This window comes from Arvicola amphibius, chromosome X (assembly GCF_903992535.2).
Source record: "Arvicola amphibius chromosome X, mArvAmp1.2, whole genome shotgun sequence".
In the NCBI taxonomy this organism is placed as follows: domain Eukaryota; kingdom Metazoa; phylum Chordata; class Mammalia; order Rodentia; family Cricetidae; genus Arvicola; species Arvicola amphibius.
Window position 1 is genome coordinate 89828175 of NC_052065.1, and position 17824 is coordinate 89845998.

At 37.6% G+C, this 17824-nt stretch overlaps 1 protein-coding gene across 1 annotated transcript in view; it reads left to right on the forward strand.

Moving 5' to 3' along the window:
• Nucleotides 1-17232, forward strand: part of Il1rapl2 (interleukin 1 receptor accessory protein like 2) — a 578390-nt gene extending 561158 nt beyond the window's left edge. Inside the window, exons 9-10 of the mRNA XM_038315799.1 lie at nucleotides 4972-5142; nucleotides 16535-17232. Coding sequence (XP_038171727.1) covers nucleotides 4972-5142; nucleotides 16535-17232 — 869 coding nt within the window. The remainder of the gene's footprint in view (nucleotides 1-4971; nucleotides 5143-16534) is intronic.
• Nucleotides 17233-17824: the final 592 nt, after the last annotated feature.

Consider the following 17824-nt stretch of genomic DNA (forward strand, 5'->3'; position numbering starts at 1 on the left):
TGGCTATCAAACTCCATAAGGATCCTCTTCGATGCCCATCTTCCTCTTGAAGTAGATTGGTGCTGCCAGGAGCTGACGTGTCTCATTGTCATGAAAAGCCTTAAGTTATTAAAACATCTAAAATGCGATATTCTGTAGTCTTTGAAAGATATGAAGAATGCCTATGTAACTTAAATATATCTCTATATAGCTAGAAAATCTAACTAACATAACTACAAGTTTTACTAATATTGATAACTATCCATTAACAACCTATATACATTACATTTTTAAATGAACTACACAATCACAATACATTAATCAGTATCAGAAATACATATACATATAACAAAATTGACCTTAAATCCATACCAATGCAAATTATTCATATCTATATCATATCCCCCTTTAAATGTAAAAGAACATTTATAAACAATATTTGGGAACATGGGCGCAGTTATTTCTCTCCAAACTGCTTCCTGCTGAATGGGGACACTGTTAATCAGATCTTTCATGGTGTAACCTGTGTGCCAGGTTCATCTCAGTCATCAGTTGAGCGAAGTAATTTTTTGAGGGTGTTCACAGCAACCTTTCAGGAGGGCGTGGCCTATCATACCATATTGGGATAGAAGCAATCCAACGGGTCTCATTTTCTGTAAAAATAAAAGAAGAATCTCTTTTCCAAAGTATCATATCCTTAGATCCAAATTCTAAAGTCAAGGTATTTTCAAGATATCTTTCTTGGATTAGTTCAGCAGCATTTGTAAACAAATATCTTTTAGGAGCTGTTGCTCCTTCCTCAGCATTCAAACAATTCAAAAAGAGCATAATAGCATACAGTATCAAGATTCTCTGTGTATTTTCCATCTTTGTGTGGCTTTATTTTAACCTCTATTTCGTTTATTTTTACTTTTATTTTTTGAGACAGGTTCTCTGTATATCTTTGTCCTGGAATAACTCTGTAGACCAGGCTGTCCTTGAACTCTCAGAAATCCATCTGTCTCTGCCTCCCCAGTGCTGGGATTAAAGGTGTGTGCTACAACACCTTGAACTCACAGAGATCTTTCTGTCTCTGCCTCCCAGGCATTCGGATTAAAGGCGTGTGTTACCACACCTTGAAGTCACAGAGGTCAATCCACTTCTGCCCCTTGAAATCACAGAGGCCAATCTACCTTTGCCTCTCAAGTGTTGGGATTAAAGGTGTGTACTACCACACCCAACTGCTTCCTTTTTTTTTCTTAAGAACTTTAACTTTTAGCCTGCATATATTTCCAACACATTGTAAACCATTTTGACGTTTTCTTCGACTTTGAATCTTTCTTTTACTGTATATCTCTCTTTTTCTGACTATATGAGTCTTTAATTTACCAAACAATATCAGTAGGACTAAAGTCGTGACTTTGGCGGCTGGATCCAGCCCATTCCTTAGCTTTCCAGCCTCATGGCAGAGGTACTGCTGTAGCCATGTTTTTCACCACAACTCTGTGGCGGTTCAAAGTCCCTGCCAGCAAGCAAGCTGCAACAGTGTTAAACAACACTCAAAAGCTCCATAGTCAGGACCCCCTGCTTGAAAGAGTCAGAGTTTGCCCTGGCAGAACAGCCCAGAAAGCTGGCATTTTAAAACGACACAGCTTTTTTCCTGCTATGGCTGAAAACCGAAAAGCATGCAGTTAATTTTCATCAACACCATTTAAGTGTTTCGTAGCCGAACCTCTTAAAAGAGCTGCAATGTTTTGCAGCTGAAGCTGAGTCAGGAAGCCTCTCTTAGATGAGACTGCTTGCTTGCCAGACCCAAAAAATAGAGCTTTACTCTATTCTTTCCCAAGCTTTCTCAAGCTTTCTGCAGATTCGGTTATCCACGTTGGGCGCCATTCTGTAGTGATTAGCTGTGGGCTGGCTTCCCGCTGCCCGGCTCCTGGCTGCCCAGCTAGCTTTACCCAAAATAACAACACACAGATTGTATTCTTTTAAACACTGCCTGGCCCATTATTTTCAGCCTCTTATTCCCATCTTGATTAACCCATATCTAATAATTTGTGTAGCACCACGAAGTGGTGCCTTACCAAGAAGTTTCTAGCGTATGTCCATCTTGGGCTGGAGCTTCATCGTGTCTGGCTTCTCTCTGAGGAGAGGCATGGCAGTCTGTCTCATTTAGGAGAGGTGTGGCATCTGACTGACCCTTCTACCTCACTTCCTCTTCCTGTTCTGTCTACTCCACCCACCTAAGGGGCGGTCTATCAAATGGGCCAGGCAGTTTCTTTATTAGCCAATGGGAATCCTCCATCATGGTTGTCTTCATAACTTCTCTCTTCATTAGGAACAGCATAGTTCTGGTGGCTGCTGTGCCAGCCACCTTCTTTCTAATGCCTTGTCTGCATTGTTCTCTAGTTTCTGGTTCCTCAAATAAGTTTAGTCTGTGTGATTTAGTACAGAACACTCATTAGTGTTGTCTAGAAAAGCGGTGTCACTGAACTGCCTCTTGGTTTTCAAACAATTGTCAAGCCTGGCTGTTAACTTTATTTGCATCATGTTGATGCCTTTACTCTATTCATCTTGTCCCTCTATGTGAGCAACAGCTGTGCTATTCATGAAAATTTCTTGGCTCTCTACATAAGACTGAAGTGCCTTTTAAAGCTGTGGCATCTGAGTCATTGCTGGCTCACTAACTGGTATCCTGAAGTTTCTGAGACATCTGACATGGTGTCTTTGAGAGTTCTTTCCTGCTCCGGCCAGTTACAATAAGTCCTTCACCTTTTATCCCCCTTGTAGGGATATAACTGAAACCAAAGCACCCCTTTTCCAGAAAGAATTATGCTTCCAGAATGCTAGGTAAAACTGATTATGCAGGTACATATTCAAATATTAACATGGCAAAGACATAGATCTTCTATTTCACAACTGAACTAGTATATAACAATACAGAAATAGTTTACTAGAAGAACATGTACATATTGAGCTATAATATTAGGACATAGTAAAGGAAGTTAAGAAAGTACCAGGTACATGTGAGTTTTAGCATAATCAAAGAGTAAATCACCATAGTCTGAATAAGCAATGTGCTAAGATTCTCGAACTTCCCATATGGTAGACAGTAGAGTTACCTAGCAACTGAACATTGTTAAGTACACAGTAGATGCTCAACAAATCGTTGATGAATAAAGTAATATGTGGTTCAGTTTAGTTAGGGTTGTGAGATGGGAAGCAATGGTCTAGCCTGACATGGAGTTTGAAGCATCAATACTATCTACCAAGAACAATAAAATAGATTCTGCTCATAGGAATAGAGCGTTTTGTCCTTTGGACTGTTTTATTCTTCCAGCTGTGCATCATCGGCAGTTTTGAGTCCCAGGTGAGTAATTATAGCTGGAGAAAGTCAGGGGCCTGCAGGTGCATCCTGTGCTTGATTGGAGCAAGGGCAGAGGTGCTAGTATTTCCAGGAGGTTCTTACATTAGCATTGCTGAAGAACATTTCCAATTCCAAGTAGAGTTTTATGTATAACAGTGGAATGTGTCCAATTTGTAAGCCAAAAGATTTTCTCAACTATCCAGGACATTATTTTGTGTTCATCTGCTCCTAGGCAATCAAGAAACCTAAGCAAGGTTTAGAAACCTTCTATAGTTATGGGGCATGCTAACATATCTTAAGCTTTCCTCTGGAACTCAGGTACCAGCTTAACATCAATAACCAGTGTTCTTTTCTTGAATAGGTAGTAAGGGATAGAGTCGTACAAGAATTTGAACATAAATTCCCTATTAGAAGTCTCAGAGAGCCTCACCTAGTCCAACAATTAGGACATATGTTTCTTGCTTTATGCCTCTAGTTTACACCCATCCTGTCACTAGAACTAAAATATTAATAAAGTAGGTAAGTAAATGCCTCGTTTATTTTAGAAAATTCCATATGACAAAATTTTAATCTATATTCTAATCAGATTTGTTTAGAAATAAATACTTACCAGTCCTTCGAAATCAATGTCTTCAAGAAACTGGTATTAATAGGCATTGTTAGTTATTCATGGACTTACGTTCACTAAATTAACTTTAAAAATAATCTTCTTTAAATAAGGGAATTTAAGCACATAACAGGTTTTCTGATATGTTGCAACTAAACCATATGGAGGACTAACACAATAGATAGCTGTGTTCATTAACATTTTGTGCAAAAAAACCATGCATGCATCCATAAACATTTGTACTTTAGACAGATTGGCTCTCAGCCAATACAGCAAAGAAGGGTAAAAATATGCTTGCAAAGTACAGTTAACTCCATGACTAAACGTGTGAAGAGAAAACCTAATTTGGCAATATTGGAAGGAGGTATATTTTGAAACAAAGGCCTCTTTTGGAAGTTGTGTCAAATTACTTGGCTGAACAAGAATAACAGGCAATGTATTTGTATAAAACCCAGCTGCCGTTTCTGCTATTTGGTAATGAACTGCTTTTTGTATATGATGCTGATGACACTAACCAACTGGAAGTATGGCATATGCTGAGTACAGTCTCCAGGAGTGAAGCGGGATTACTTCAATCTTTCACAGTTTAGGGCCCAGCCCCTTTTGGATCGCATGCACATATTTGTGCAAACAAGGTATAGCCTGTGACTAAGTGGCAGAGCCAAACCAACTGGCACAGGAAGGGTTCAAATCCATGACTTCAGCTTATTTCATCCTGCATTCAAACACACCGAGATCATCATTTACGGGAAAATATCACACATGTGGAGCCTCACCAAAAGGCAGGAATAAGAAATCTTTGCTCTATTCTGTCCTGACTGTGAGGTGCCCACTTCATGACAGTTTCAGGTCATTTCATACGAAATATTCATGTGAAAACAGACTATATTACCTGTAACATGAGAATTATTTTTCCAGTTGTTAAAGATTGTCACTGATTACAATGCATATTCCGGTGTGTTAGCTGTTAGAAGAAGTCTAGTGTTCAAAGGGAACCTTTTAATATTTACTTCTGTTGTTGTTACTGTTATTCTTTAAGACAATAAGGAATATGATGCCTATCTCTCGTACACAAAAGTGGATCAAGATACTCTGGACTGTGACAATACAGAGGAAGAGCAGTTTGCTCTGGAAATACTGCCAGATGTCCTAGAAAAGCACTACGGGTACAAACTCTTTATCCCAGAAAGGGATCTGATTCCCAGTGGAAGTAAGTAACTGCATTTGGTCTGTAAAACATCCCTTCTCTTTCAGCGGACGATATGGAAGCGGCAAGCCTCAGAGCCAACTTTTTAGCAAACTGTTTCTCTCACTAGATGGTTTTTCAAATTCAAATTTCTCCTTGTGTAGATTGTGACTTTAGAGCATCTGAGGTTTTTGGAAGGTATTCTCATTTATAATTTAAGTATGTTTTTAAAACTTAGACGGTAAGTGTGGTTTTGATTACAACGCCTAAGTTTCAGGGGTAATAATGACACTTCATTTAAAAACAAGCTGTAAAATTCAGTTCAAGCTACTTCGGTGGACTGCAGGTCCCAAGCTGGACTGCTGTCTTTGCTTCGACTTATAAATACAATAAATGTCACTAATAACTTTGAATATTTTCCTTTCATCCTTGTTATTCACTATGCCTTGTCATTCATTCACAGATTTATGGAAAAATCCACTGTAAAATGTGTATGACGCCATTGGGAGCAGTATTTTCTGTATGTATTTAGTACTTAAATAAAGTTTAAGATGTGCCAGACACTGTAGGTTTCAATGCTACTTTTCAGTAATGCTGCCTAGTGAAAGCTGCATTTGAGCTTTCACAGTAAATCCAGTTGCAACTCAAAATGCATGCTTTGTTCTTGTTAAAAAAAAATATGTGCTTTGTTCAGAACTTGTACATGGTAAAATATAAGGATAGCATAGGCCTAAGAGGAAATTGTCCCTGCCCTCAAAAGGTTTTTGAAAACCCTGAGAGAAAAAATCAAGGCACTACAACACATTTGCATATTGTCTTTTAAATCTTTATCGTCAGACTTGATGGCATTTAAGGTAATTTGACATATATTATACTTTATCACATTTCAGACTTACAATTCTCTGTGTGTGTGCATGCCTGCTTAAGAGAGAGAGAGAGAGAGAGAGAGAGAGAGAGAGAGAGAGAGAGAGAGAGAGAGAGAGAGAGAGAGAGAGAGAGAGAGAGAGAGAATATTAAGTATTTATTTTCCAGATGAGGAAACAAAGGCTCAGAGAAGCCCAAGATCACAGGGCTGTCAAAAATAGAACTGGACATAGAACGTAGATCTCACTCTGCTAGATCATGCTGTTCTTCAGTAATATGGTCATTAAGCTAATGAGAAACAAATGGGAACCAACTGTGTTTTATCATTTCTCTTTCTTCTTGAGGACCATGCGGATGTACGTATGAGTGTATTTACTATTGCATGCCTTTAATGTGCATTGAAAGGTCCAAAGACAACAATATTTACAAGTTCATTCCCTTTCTTCAATTAAAATGTCTCTAGACTTCTTCCCATTGTCTCTACGCTTTTCTTTTTGTAATTTTACCTGCTCTCATAACTTGAAATACAATGCCATGGCAATAGATTGCCCAAGAAATATTCCAATGTCTGAGTCATTCTTATGCCTCGGTGTCTTTCTCCCAAACCACGTCCCTTGTGTCTTTTCCATTCTCACTTCTATTATCCTAGCTTAGACACCAATTGTATTTATTCCAACAATATTGATTATATCTCTACTTCTCTTACACTGTCACTCTTCCATGTAATCCAGTACCATGTGTACAGCCCCCACAGTGCTGAAGCACTGTTGCACAAACTTTGATCTTTTTCACTCTTTCCTCCAGGATAAAATCTGTGAACCTTATTAAATACTTTTTTAATTGGCTGCTTGCCCAGATTGTTCTCCTACCACCCATTCCTTTTGCTACCTACTCAAAGCCCCTGCTCTAGCCAAGTTATGCCTATGGTATGCCTTATGTGTGTCTGTGTCCCTGAACTGTTTTTGTTCATGTTAGCTTTCTATGCATCTGAAGACCCTATTGATTATTGTCCATATAACTTACTGATTTTGTTGAAAATCTGTAGTAATCTCTTCAGACCTCAAGTTCATGGTATATATGTACTTTTTTTTTTACTATAAATGTATAGACCTAAGATATTTTGTTTGGTTCTATAACTTTAGGTAGTGTTCCATTTATTTATCTCTTACCAATAGGATTGTAAGTTCCACGAGTATTGTACTGAATTTCATTTATGTTCATAATGATATTGTCATCTAACACCATTTAAAGTGATTTGGTGCCTCATAATATCTGTTGATTTTTTTCAGCAGTGCTAGTTTAAGAGAAGAACAAGTAATGACAAGGACATTACTTTTTGGTGGCCCTTTTTTTTCTGTTTAAAAATGCTTTTGTTAATTCTCTGAAAGGTTCATATAATATATTTTGATCATACTTTCCCCTTACCCAATTCCTCCCAGATTGGTCCTCAAGATAAAACAGACTTTTTATATCCTCTTTAATTATCTTGATTATTAACTTACTAACCAGCACACATAAAATATGTGTCACACTTGTGTGCAATTTGTTACAAACTGAATATATAGGCCAGTGTTCCATCTAAGACTTGGATGCTGTTGGCACTTCATGTCTTTGACACCTCAGAACTATGATAGGTGAGCCAGCTATGATTACAGCTCTCAGAGCTCACATTCTAGCAAGATATTACACATTAAATCAAATGCAGGAGAGATTTGATAGTCCAAAGAAGATCATTTTCATATTTTTAAGATTTTTACAATCATCAGAATGAGCGCGGACTTAATCCAGAGGTACTGGATGGTACACAAGAATATTTTTCAACAGTCAGCCATTTGAGAAAAGTATGCAACTTTTAGATGCGACCACTGGAGGGTGTTTGCTTTTAATCCTTCCTTCCTGAACTAGGGAATTCATGTTCTCTGAATTCCGATTTGCGAGTGTAACCTGCAGAAGTTCTTAAAAAGACTCTTTGACAATTTTTCTTTTCCATCAACATTTCAGTGCTAGCTGAGCAGTCACCATGTCACGATTAACGAGTTTTTCCTTGGCATTTTTAGCACGCATTCAGGAAGTCGATGAAGTATATGAATAATATACTTGATTTACACATGAATGACAGAGTAGAACATTTTGGACCTGGTGTATGCGTGTTATTAAAGAAGCTTCTGTGGTCTGAATTTGCAGCCATTGGTACACATTTAACAGGTTATGCTATATAAATATAGACACATTCCTGTGGGGGGACCTAGTTACAATATTATAAGCTGTTTTTGTCCCTCACATCTCATTTAATGCATATTGACCCAAGACTATGCCTTCCTCCAAAAGTATCAACAAGACCTTTGAGGATTATAAAAGCAAGCTTCATAAGATCCTTCTTGATGTAGAATGATAACTCTCTATGAATCAAATTAGTTTGAATATTGCTCCCGTTCATGTATCTTTAGTCATTTTTCTGCCTCTCTCACAGTACTCCACTCAAGCCTGTCAACTCAAAATATTTCCAATGCCCAGAATTTGGAAGGTACAGGAATCTCAGTCTCAGTCTCTCTCTTTCTCTCTCCCTCCTTTTCTCTCCCTTTTTCTCCATTAACAATTCTCAGAAAGCTCAGATATAGAGATGTTGATCTTCCAAATGAATTAAAGTTGTCTCTACTTTACCACTCGCCTACCAAGAAACTTGTGTGGCTTCTGTGAACCATAGAGATGAGAATATTTGACACAAATATTTTCCCTAAATTCTGAGACCAAGGCTTTAGATTTGGGGCATTATTTTCCTGGCAGTAACGACGTTTCCATTCATGAGCCAGTGACCAAAATCTTCTTTATGTTTTCTCAGGTTAGGTGCCTAAATGTGGCAAGAATTTGTACTTTCCAGTAAAACTTTGGTCTATTTCTTCCCAGACTAGAAACATCTGTCCCTGAGAACAGTGAAAGCAACTTTGTTGCCAGCAAGCATCTGTATGTCAGAAGTGACAAGCAACCAAAAGAAAGCCAGATAGAAAACACCCTACTCAAACTGCCTAGAGACACAAACTTGAGAAGTAGAGATTTTCTCACCCTTGCAGCTGCTGAGTTTTGTGGTGTAAAGTACCCTACACAGAGCACATTGTGTTCATGGGGCCTAGTGGATCCTTGAGGAATGAACAGATGTGCTCTGAAGCTGACATGTGACCAACAGAACCCAGCTGTGCAACTGAGATCTTGAAATTGAGGACATTTTTTGGATGAGTACCATTTAGCCTCTTGGACCCATCTTATCTCAGAGTTTCTGCACGGATTATGAAACATTAAAATATAAAGAGCTATGGAATCAGGCTGAAGTGTACTGGTTTGAGGGAGAAAAGAACATTCTAAGACAAAGAAAATAAAACTGAAGAATTCGGACTATAGCCTTTATTTACTTTTAAAGGAAGCAAAGTAAGGTCCTTAAAAATGTGTGTGTGTGATATATTAACAATTATGACTCAAGCTTATTCTAGCATAAGCTTTGGACAAAATATAATTGCATAAGTGGTAAGTTAAAGAAAAAAATCTTCACAAACATTGCCTCAGTTTCCCTTTTTATTCATATAAATATTTGAAAGATCTGTATATGAATTATTTATGCATGCCTATGTCAGAGAAAGACACTAGTTGAGCTAAAATATTATTACACGTACGGCTGACCAACCATGTCCCTTGACATTATATCTCCAAATTTGATCTCAAATATCATTTTTTACTTATTTCATATCCAAGTTTCTATGACGCTCTCTCACTCACGAATCCTAGCACTTCTTCATGAATTTAAGGGGAAATTTTGGTTTTTTTTTATTGTATTTTACGTATTTGCTGAACTTTCCCCAATAATCTAATCTTCAGTCGTTTAGTGCTCAGGGCTAGTCATGGGATTTTTCTGACAATGCAATGACTAATGACTGGAGAATACATCCGCTGTCAGATGATCCCTAGTCACTCCTGATGTCAGGCATGCGAAAAAGATTTTTGTGCACGGACCTGTAAGTAGTCACTGCCAATAGTCCCTACAATCGCTGAACAGATTGGCCACCATTCAAGTAGGTTGCCTTTGGGGAGGAATAAAATCCTTTTCCAGCCAATCTAATGTCTGTAACCTAAAAAGTGTGAGGCATAGGTGACATGTACAACCAACAAAATTTAAAACGTTGCTTGGAATTTACTCACATGTTATAAAGTTAGATGTCTTGACAATTTCCTTCATGCTAGAAACAAAAAAAAAGAGCAGAAATTATACTCTAATCACCTCCCAAATTTACTAAGGTTAATGAACTCATTTTCTCATCATCATTTGAGGTAGATGTTAGAATCCATTGTGCAGAATTTTAATCAGGAAATATGGAGTTTAAAGTACAGGCATTTTTAAACAATCTACTGAGCAGGATAATGTCTTCATGTTGAAGGAAATACAGGAAAATCTCCATGAGCAATAATAGCTTTGTTCCATAGTCAGTGAGTTGATACTAGTGTGTATTCATTACATATGCACCTTTCTAGGGCTGGTGAAGGAGGAGGAGGGAAGACAGAGCATGGGCATTTTGATGCCCTTTTGTGCTCTGCTTTCTTTTTCTCTGGGTCATCTTCAAATGTAAAGAGGTGAAAGAAAACAGACTGCAAACACCATTCCTAAAGGCGAGCTGCAATAGGAAGTATGAAGAACTCATGACTGGAAATAAGGCCTCCAAAATCAGAGATGTAACAGAATAAAGTTCCCACACAAACTCTCAGCAAATCCAAGTTAACTGGATTTACACAGTACTCTTACTTCAGTATGATTCTTCTATTAGTAGATCCAGAACGAACTGCTGCAGAAATTTCACCCTGCTAACTAGTTGTCAACTATCAAGCTAATGACTTGAGAATTGAGGTGGGGGGGGGTCTTTGTAGGGAATGTAATATTACACATGGGAAGTATACCCCTACACATGCACCTGGCTAAAGGAAAACGGTGGAGTCTGTCTCTGCAGCAAATAATAGACAGAATGCCACAACCATCAAAGTGGAATCAAACACCAGCATTTTCACCTCAGCCAACATACAGTGTAATTCTTCTAGTATTATTTCTCACAACCATCTAAAATCCAAATAATATTATCAATCAAATGGTAATTAAAAAGTACCTCATTAGAAGCCTCTTGGATTGCCAAGGATCTAAGAAATTTCCCATCGTAAGTACATAGTAGTGAAAACACAGATTTTTAACTTAATTATTAATGTATTAACCTATATTTTTTAAAGATACTGTCATTGATGTTTATCAGTTAACTAATGTTCACAAAAAAACTGATGGAATATTATATGCTGTGATGCATTCCATCTCCTTCTAATGCTGTGCTTTTGTATAATAGCTGTACGTAATTGTATCTTTAAGTATACCAAAGTACTATCATTTGAATCTGGCAGAGTACCAAATCATGCCATGCCTAGACCCTAGATATTTGATCTTTTAACTTAAAAATATGCCATATACTCTTATAAAAAAAACTAAAATAATTGCAGGTTCCAATACAAAAACAATGTGAAAATAGCCAATTGATTAACTTGCAAAATCAGATTATCAGCAGAGGTAGACTACCAAAGAATCTGTTAATATGGAGTTTGATTTTTTTTTCTCCTGTCCTCTCTACCTCTACAGCCAACACAAAGCCTTAGAATGAGAAGGGTATGAAGTCTTTAAAGCCATACATATCCCTCTAAATACAGTTAATTGGGACTGCTGTTCTTTGTTTCTGTTTTATTAGTGTTTCCTCTTTCATTTTGCCCTTTGCTTTATTAAGACAAGCACAATTCATTTTCAGATCAGTTCTTCTAATCTAATCATACTTCTCTAAATAAACCCACTGGAATTTCTTTATCAGACTTCTGAATGATATTTTAAAGTCAAATTTATAATAATTTTAATAAGGTTTTAGGTAGTCACTTTCATGGATTTGCACCAATAATGATGCTTGTGGTGTGCACATTGCCCAAGGAGGGTCTAGTGGACAATGCATTGCAAGAAGCCAACCCCTGGATAATACAAAAGGAGATACTTCTTGGCATTGCCATGTGGAATATGATTTTTCCTATCCTAATTTAAGTACCTCAATCAAAATTCCATTGAAGATTTTTTTCTTTGCCTAGTTATGGAGGTCACGAATAGGTTAAATGTGCTTGTCTGGCTTTGTTCCATGTCTCTCTTTCTGCCTGTGCTTTCATAGACTCATCTAGGGAAAAAAAGAAACAGTATAACCCCCTTTGGTCTTCACTGCCATCAGAAGTTACTTAAAATCAAAGCTTGCAAAAAGACATGATTCTGTGACCTTTCATTTAAGGGACATTACATATTTTTATGTGGGAAGAAAAAAGTATCTTTTAAGGGATTTTTTTTTTTTTTTTTTTTTTTTTTTTTTTGCTATTCTGTCGCTAAACTTGTCTGAACAAGTCAGGGCAAGCTGTAATGAGTATTCAGATGTGCTGAGGATTTGGGGATTTTTTTTGAAAAATGTTTCTTTATTATCACTTTGTGGTAACAAGCCTTTTAATACGTTTTCTGAAGGCTTCTAAAATGTCTCCCACAAAACCACAGCCTACTAGGGCAAACCTGACTGCCTGTCAGACACTGTGCTTTGGACCAGCAATGTCTTAACTTGATACCTGTTTCTGCTTAGTTTATTTGGAACTGTTTGAAGCCTAACCGCCCTGCCTGGTCTATAATTCGGGGGTGGCAAATCTCTGGAAAGGTCTGGATGGTAAATTCTTTAAGATTTGTGGATCACATCGTTTTCATTCTATATCGTATTTGACGTCCTCAAAAGAAAATCTTTTCAAAATGTAAAAATGTCACTTTTTGTTCATGGGCCACCCAAAAACAGGTCATGGATCTTAAAGGCCAGGTTTAAAACCACAGTCATTAGACACTGATATACAGCCCCAAGGTGAGGGGAGGATTGCCTGAGCATTTGCTTCATACACAGCCAACAAAAGACTCCCTGGCTAAAGACTAACAAGTACAATCATTAGACCATGCCTCTGTTTCTTCTTCATTATGTACATTTTTTATGACAGTCTGATTTTTGTTTTTATTTTCAAGGAAAAAGAGAAAGGCTAAAAGGAAAGAGGGAACCATGAGGAAGGATGGGGGGCGAAGAAAGAAATGAATGAGAAAATAATGAAAAAGAGAAAAAGAAAGAAAAAAACTTGGAGGTGAAAGAAAAGAATGGAAAAAGCAAAAAAGAATAAAAAAGAAAGGGAGACAGCAAGTGGTAGAGAGAGGGAGAAGAGAGAGAAAAGAGAGGAAAACAGAGAGTGAGCCAGAAAGTGAGAGCTCGCAGTCTCTCCCTGCTCTACAGGCAGCTCTTAGCGGCACCTCCCCAGCTGCTTTCAAATACTGAGGTTGCTGCCCAGCCACTGATCACCATCCCAAGAAGTGAAATGTGGGCTTCACATCTGAAAACTTCCACTTGCTTTTTCACCAAGTAAAATGGAACACAGAATTCAAGGCCCAAGCAAATGACTTGTGTTTTCTTTGGGACACTTAGGCTATTTCTACCCAGGGAAAATTTTGATGGACTGTCTAACTCCAGTACATATGATTAATGTATATATAGGGCAAACCAGGATAATTCCGTTTTTTTTTTCTTCCACAGCAGGTTTTCAGCCCGAATTATCTGGATGCTTGCCTCAGCTCTCCACTAGGCTTTGCCAGGATAAGCACAGCCAGTGTAGTATGCAGGAGATGGGGACCACTCCCTCTCTCCAAGGTTCTCTTCAACACCCACACCCTGTGCAGCTGAGCAGACTGGGAACTGTCCTAATAAATTTGTCCTGGGGACAAAAGTTTCTAAGATGCTCCTAAATCCATAAATATTGAATTTTGCTTACATGTAAAATAGTAAAATACATAAAAGATGTGTGGACTGGGACATCTATACTAATGGGAAAATATTTTACACTCTTCTTTTCCCCATCCCAGAAAGTTACTAGGAAAACTGAAGTCCATGATAGCTCAATTAAATTAATTGCTGCTTGACTTACAATTTATCTTTATGTCAAGGTAGATAGATAGATAGATAGATAGATAGATAGATAGATAGATAGATAGATAGATTTTACTTTTGAAAAAATGCCCCCAAACTTAGGACCCCTTTCTCAGAAATGACAGAGAATCCCAGATGGTATCTTTACATCTTCTGGTGTCTCTTTTTTTTTCCCTGAAAACTGCCGTTTCCTCTTGAGACGACAGACAGATTGCCAAGTTCAGTCCTTACCTTCTTAAATTGCCTTCCCCAGTCCTAACTCCTCTCTCTAAGCATCTTTTTTATTCCTGCTCTAAATAGTCACATTTTGGTTAATTCTTTGAGAAATTCACACAGTGAGATTTGATCACGTTCGCCATTTTTACTCACCTCACCTGAAACCTTCGTTTTTAAAGATACCTTTAGAATATAGCCTGACATAAAATAGTGTTTGTCTTGAAGATACACTTACCATGACTATTGAAAAGGTTTGTGCCCTAATTTTTAAAATTTCAAAGTGTAGTCTACAATTTGAAGAGACAAGAATGATCCTGAAAATAAGTCTTGAGAAATTATTAGTAACAGAAATTCTGTGAAATTACAATGAACTCATTACCCACCTGATAAAAGGAAAGTATAGCCGCATGTATTCTTGCACCAATACCATGATTCTGAGTGTGGGATCTGTTGTGTTTTCTTTTTGCTTTAGAGAAAAGGTGAGACGCATCATGGGAAAGATGCATGATAGTTTATTTTACTGTATCTTACAGATCCAACTTCTAATGATGAAGCTTCCCACATAACTTCTTTCTTTTGGGGAGCAGAAAGGAAGGAAGAAAACGAAGCATCAGAGCTGTTGATACATTGGGATAGGATCTTTCCACTCTATTGAAACTTTCCACCTTTCCTTCCATTTTGTTTCACCAGTTCTCTCAGTGAGAAACCTCCTCACTGCTATGTGTGTAGTGTTTCTGTAGATTGCAATGCCAACTCTCCCCTCTGGATACAAAATCTATAAAGGAAAGCATTTAAAATTATTGAAAGGTTGCATTCTAACTCGGTGACTAACCTCTTACTCGAAAGTACTGTCAAATGTAACTACTGCATGAGAATATTCTGAAGCATATTTTTAAAAACACTTTTAGCAAGAAATTGTTTAAATGGAAACCTCCATGTATCTCTTTTAAATGTTTATTTTGTTGTTGCTCCTGTTGTTTATGAGTGGAGGTGTGTAGAAATGTTCATTATTGCTTTGGAAAGTTTTCTTTCTGCCAGTGGTTAAAAAAAATATGATACTGGAAAAAGAAGATCATCTGTAAAATGTGCATCTGTAAACCAAGTTTCTCTTTTCAAATGGCTTCTACCAAGCTGTTTGATGTCCCCCCCCCACAATATGTGTTGAATGTGATTGCTCAAAAGCAGTCCATAACGTGGGGCAGATTTTTGTGGTAAATGTCGCCATGCTTCTGTAAGCACTGCTTTTGCTAGAGGGCACTTTACATTAGACAGGGCCTTTTGCTCTGCTTAGTAAAGACTGTTTTCTGGTGAAGCACCTGTGTTCAAGTCTCTATTTGTTAAACACACATATATGGGCTCCCTTTTATGGCAGATGAGACTGTGGGAAGTGAGATCTAAAAGGGATTAATACATGGGATAGACAAACCTAGAGGCAATTTGAGTATTTTTCTACTAGGAAGAAAGCCATAACATATTCAACAAGTTTTCAAAACTACAACACAAAAGTTTGTTTATAAGTATGTGGCCTCCTTTCCTCTTTACCAGTCATTCTATTCCATTACCATCCTCATCTCTAACTGCATCCTTCATTCTTCGTCCTTGAGCCAAAAAGCAAAGGATCGTTCCTATTTAATACATGAACACACATCACTTCCCTATCGGTTAGTCTTAAGGACAATATTGAGGACCTAAAGTTGCAAATGACAGAGCATCTTCTGATAAATAAGGTGATTGTGATGCTAGAAGAGATTCTGCGCTGTCTCTCTCTCACAATCTCTCATGTTGATAGCATACACATACCTAATTTCTGTAATATTTTAGCAGTTGAACTAGGACTCATGTGGACCAGTATTATTTGTTAGTTAAAAGTTGTAAATATACAACACAGAAAAGAAGAACGTGTACCAAACTCAAAAGTAAAATAACCATTTATTAAAAGACTTCTGTTCATTTTTTTTATCAACTGGTTGATTACTTGTTTACTAAACTAACTAGTCTGTAAGTTTGTTTTGAGTTAAGTGATTGAATAAACAGAGAGTATTGAAAGACAGCTAAACTCGGAAGCAGTCAAAGTTTGTATGGGTCATCAGTACACTGTAAGTAATGATAAGGCAAAGAAAATAATGATTTAATCCGTTCATAATTTCTAAATTGTTGCAGACATGGGCTTTCTGAACGTGCAGTACAAAAGAGAAAATGCAATGGACATTAGTGAATGACTGGCTCTAGAATGCAAACCTAATGCTTGAAAGACTGGCAATGTCTTTGTTTTACTCTTTCTCTCTTTCTGTGATTTATAGCCTACATTGAAGATCTCACAAGATGCATTGAGCAAAGCAGAAGGCTTATTATCGTGCTAACTCCAGACTATGTTCTCCGACGGGGATGGAGTATTTTCGAACTGGAAAGCAGACTCCACAACATGCTAGTCAGTGGAGAAATCAAAGTGATTTTGATTGAGTGTACAGAATTAAAAGGAAAGGTGAATTGCCAGGAAGTGGAATCACTAAAGCAGAGCATCAAACTTCTCTCCCTGATCAAGTGGAAGGGACCCAAAAGCAGCAAATTAAATTCTAAGTTTTGGAAGCACTTAGTGTATGAAATGCCCATCAAGAAAAAAGAAATGCTAGCCCATTGCCACGTGCTAGACTCTGCGGAACAGGGGCTTTTTGGAGAACTTCAGCCGATCCCTTCAATTGCCATGACAAGTACCTCAGCCACAATGGTGCCATCACAATCTGATCTCCCTGATTTCCACCATTCGGATTCAATGCAAATGAGGCACTGTTGCAGAGGATACAAACACGAGATGCCAACCAACACCCTGCCAGTACCTTCCTTAGGCAACCACCATACTTACTGTAATTTGCCACTGACACTCCTCAATGGACAGATACCCCTTAATAATTCCCTGAAAGAGACTGAGGAATTTTCAAGGAATAATTCCCTACTGCCATTATCATCCAAAGAGTTTAGCTTCACCAGTGATATTTGGTAGTGAGAAAAAAAATCTCAGTGTCTCTGAACATGAGAATATGGAATTTGCACTATGCTATACTGAGCATAAATGACACCCAAGAGCATCGAGATGCTGAAAATGTGAAGAAAAAGGCACAAAAATAATGTTTATACTTAACTATTTTTGTTTACATTCATAGAATAGTGGGGCAATAGAAGGTCTTCATTTTGTAGTGCAGCACCTTGTCCGAGTGTACAGTTTTATTTTTTTCCTGAAAAGAAAAAAAATTGAATTGTGACCTTTTCAAGTAGGTTTTTAGGGCACCACATGAACTGCCCATGTTTAGGAGTTCAGCATTTAAACATATTTTTCAAAAAAAAAAAGGAAATCCTAGAGACTCAATGAATTTGAAAATTGTCAATAAATGTTTAAGGGAAAGGAGAACTTCTATATAATAACTGAAACCAGGTGGGAATTATAAAGGAAAAATCTTGATGCAGCCAATTGGAAGACTGTTTATCCAGGAAGATCAGTTCAGAAAAGTATGACTGAAACATTTACATCTTCTTCAACATAATGGACAACTCCTGTAGACTAAACCAACAGCCTGTAATAAGAGCTTTCAGTTCTA